The sequence below is a fragment of the Pyricularia pennisetigena genome, assembly GCF_004337985.1.
Source record: "Pyricularia pennisetigena strain Br36 chromosome 7 map unlocalized Pyricularia_pennisetigena_Br36_Scf_7, whole genome shotgun sequence".
NCBI classification, from domain to species: Eukaryota; Fungi; Ascomycota; class Sordariomycetes; order Magnaporthales; family Pyriculariaceae; genus Pyricularia; species Pyricularia pennisetigena.
In genome coordinates, this window is record NW_021940919.1 from 787,052 (window position 1) to 791,213 (window position 4,162).

Sequence of the window (4,162 nt, forward strand, 5' to 3'; positions counted from 1 at the left end):
GATCATTCCTCCGCCAAGCATCTCAATTAGCCTCGAGCGAGCGCACCATTGTCACCGTGATCTTCAGCCGTCTGTAGATACAATTTGCGTCACATGCACGTCGGCCTTTCTGTTCAAAAGAAAAACATAGATAATAGCCTTGTATTTTAGGTAGGTGTCCACGCAATCTCTTGAACCGCCGCGGTCTTCATCACGCTCTCGCTCGCGCATCAAAGGAATCTAATCGCGGAGTATTTTACAGATAGCGAAAGGGGCAAACAATAGGTTGCAGGAAGTAGGCTTCTTTGACAAGCCTCCCTTCGTGGCCCTCTAATCTCGCTCTTTTCGGTTTTTGAAGCCAGCTTTTCCGTTTAACGCAGAACATCTTGCATGTCAAATTGCAGCACGTTATAAACAGCAAGCCCATTTTACCCACAATCGTCTATTTGATGTACAAGTGGTCCTATTTTCCCCCGTTGATATTGATTTGCCCCAACATTTCACCCTTTTATGATCGGAATCCTTTTTCCCCGCAACAACATTGTCAGACAGTAGTCATACCACTTCAGGTGCAACGTCGCCGGTAGCGCAGCTGCTGCTCCCGGATATTCCATAGCGCCGTCGCAATCAGCGGCATCCACAGGCCGTTGCACCAGGAGCTCGGGCTGAAGTAGCATCATGCCCATTGCCTTTTCCTCCTCTCGCTTCGTGATTTGCTCCCAAGACTTGTGGTCAAGCCTAGCATAATGTTACTGGGCACCAGGGTGGATTTATTGCGAGGATACACCGCACCCAACGCTGAGAAGGGAAGTGGCAAGGACATGCTGCAGCGCAAAGCTTAAACAACATGGCCTTTTTCGTTTTCGTCATGGCCAGCCGCCCTTTTTGCTCTTCGTTTTAAACGGTTTGGTTATACTTTGACGTACCGTTGACCACAAAGGCTTCCGGTAATCCGGGTTCTCAACGAAGTCACCATTCGATTCATCGGTACCAGGGCGGACTGAATGTCTAAAATAAGGGACATTACTCCAGGGGTATCCTGACAGATCTGGCTGGGTTGTGTAGATAATCTCCTCAGCGGGGGCGTGTTCGCGCTTCGCCTCAACCATATAAATCCATGCGCGGGAAAAGGGGGCGTATCTGTTGATGTATTCCAGCGCGACCGCTTGGCTTGACCATGTTGCTCCCCAAAAGTCTCCCAGATTGTTATGCATGTAATGCACAGGCTCATAATCAGGGGGTACTTGTGCCGGACAGTTTAGTTTAAAGCCGTCGCAGTCATTTATTACGTTGGGATCGCGGGAATCAACCCGATACACTATAGCTGCCATGGTAGGAGAATTGCCCAGTAAAAGGGCGAAAGCGAGGAAGGATGACAAAAAGTACATGTTTATAAGTGCAGTTAAAGTGTAGTTAAAAAGTAACGACGGATATTATATTAGGTGAATAATGGGTTGAATTGGTCACAAAAGAGCGACAAACAAACGCAATTCCATTATTTTAGTGAGTAGCAGTATAATTTTAGGAGTACAACCGTTCATAGATGGCATGGCAGACTCCATGTATTTTATAGTAGCGGCTGTTGCTGGAAATTTAACATCCATTCTTGTCGACTCATTCCAGTTAATTTAACTTCACCTGTAGCGAGACAGCATTTCAAGGTAGGACCCTGCAAATGCGACTCTCGGCTTTCTGCCTTTGATTGAATTTAATTGCGGGATGAAATTTTTCGTCCCTGATGGCCCAAGTAAGTGGGGCCGTTTTCTCTAAGCCACTTGAAAATACAAATGAGAGTCTCTTGTTTGATTGTTTAAACCTGTTAAGAATCACCACGCAGTGCCGCACTCTGATACACATTTATTTTATTCAGCTCTAGGCCCATTTTGACATATGATGCTTTACTCAGACGCTTCCAGTTGCAGAAAATGAACTGAGCTTGTGCCTTGTGAATATTAACTAATATGGGATCCGGTCGAAAAGTTGAACAATGACCGAAACTTCCAGACCCATACTTTCCGGACCGCATGAGCGCTTGACTTAGACTTATATTAAAAAGAGGCTCTTACTCGGCTGTCGTGCATTTCGGATGAAGAAAAACTCCTGCCCACTATACTTACTAGAGGAATATAGCTGACTATCGCTCGGTAGTTCTGACCCGGGTTGAATCATGAGCATAGTAATTAATGCCCCCGATTCAGGGTCTATACTGTGTATATTATGCATTCAGTCTACGCGTACGCCTATGCTATGCGCTGCGTTGCTGGTTTGGCTCTGGTTATGCTGGACCCACTGACAGGCTATGCGCAAGTTGTATCATCCATGTTCCTTGGAGTATTGATTGTATTTTAAGAAAGACGAGTAATTTCTTGTTGGCCATTTCTTCGGCTCTTTGAGCTATTAAAAACCAGACCAGGGCTTGGCATTGGTCTTTTCTTTCGGCTCATATTTATTTGAGAGTTTCTTGTTCGGGAGCTTAACCTTCTTGAACATAATGCAACTGTGGGACTTTTTTAGGGCCCCAGTGCCGGCAGTTGCCATTGTTGCCGTCACGACGTCACCCTTGTCATGGGCACCGAGTCTGGGTAATATTAGTGCGCCAACCTATTCTCTAGCAGATATTCAATCTTTGCGGTTTGAGGCTTTAGCATACCTCGAAAAAGCCAACAAAGGTGATGTATCCCCCTTTATTGGGAGTAATGGCCGAGGCCAACAAATCTTCCCAAATATTTCAACGTAGGCCTAGGGCTTTTTGGCTGCTGGATGAGTATCCCCCATGGAAATTGGCAAATGCAGAGGATGTTTGGCGGACACATTTAAGACCGCTGTCCCTCAGTGTCGAGCAGCGAATCTCGTACACAACCGGGAGGTAATTGAGAATTCCGAGGAGAAAATTGATGGCGTGATTCAGCAAGGTACCAAGATGATCGCGCAGATCGCGGTTCGGCAAGAGGGCCGTGAAAGATAGAGACAGGGAATAATTTAAGGCTTAATATTCTGCCACCATGATCAACGGCAAATGACTCGTCCCCAGACGGATAATGGGTATAGTTAGGACAAGGGTGATTCACTCATCTTATGCAGACACGTACCACTCGTCTTGTTGCCAACTTAATAGACAGTAAAGCATATTCATGAGAAGTTGAGAACAATCTATGCATGCTGTAATGGGCCATTGATAAAGGTAGTCTAGATGACAAAAGACTTCGGGCGGTAAAACTTTGATGACGGACCCTTGTTGCCGGCTTCACCGAGACGGCTGTTTTTTCACCGGCAAAACGACTCTATGTGCAGGGGGCTCGCTGAAAGTGCTCTTTACACCTTGGGACCGGGGACTAGTTCACCTGTTCAAGAGGAATACGGCTCCTTGACCTGGTCGTTCACAACGTTGGGTGGCCCCCATCAATCGCGGTATATGTAGTTACTTGGGGGCTGTACGTTGTGGGCCCCCTCAAAGAGGGGGGTTGCAAAACCATGATTTTCGACAAAATCGTGGGCCAGATAGTGCACAATATGTAATGGCTAGCCAACCCACTAACAAAAGCGGAGTGCATTTTGATTCTTTTAATAATAACGGCCGTACCAATTTAGTTATAAAAATCAGTAATAACCGTTATATATTATTTTAAATAAAGAACTTAAATATATTTCAATTATATTTTTAGCCCTTTGATTTCCAATTGATTGCGATAAATTATTAGTTTTTACTTTTATTTTAACAATTTAATATTTTTAACAAACTTGAATATTTATATACAAAATATCATAATGACTTAAATTAAAAATAAAAGGAAAACATAATAACATTTTACATTTAAAATAACACTTAATATATTTTACAATTTATTTTCAACTAAATTGGTACGGCCGTTATTATTAAAAGAAGTAAAATGCACTCCGTTTTTGTTAGTGGATTGGCGAGCCATTACATCTTGTGCACTATCTGGCCCATGATTTTGTCGGAAATCATGGTTTTGCAACCCCCCTCTTTGAGGGGGCCCACAACGTACAGCCCCCAAGTAGTTTCCTCGCACCGCAGCTGACTTGCTCGAGCTCTTTTCAACATTAGTACTTGCAAATTTTCGTGCGCACTCTTACCATTTATGGATGGTTTGTTACATTTCACCTATACGCATAGTTTGAGCGGCGCCTAAGTATAAGGCATTCCAAACCCCCCCCCCCCCCC

At 44.5% G+C, this 4,162-nt stretch overlaps 1 protein-coding gene across 1 annotated transcript; it reads right to left on the reverse strand.

Annotated features, from left to right (window-relative positions):
• Window positions 1-845: 845 nt before the first annotated feature.
• On the reverse strand, window positions 846-1,310 carry PpBr36_09858 (uncharacterized protein; the record flags this gene model as incomplete). The annotated part of the gene is made up of 1 exon (XM_029896977.1): window positions 846-1,310. One exon carries the CDS (start codon window positions 1,308-1,310, stop codon window positions 846-848), a length of 465 nt encoding a protein of 154 aa, XP_029745039.1.
• Between the last annotated feature and the right edge of the window lie 2,852 nt (window positions 1,311-4,162).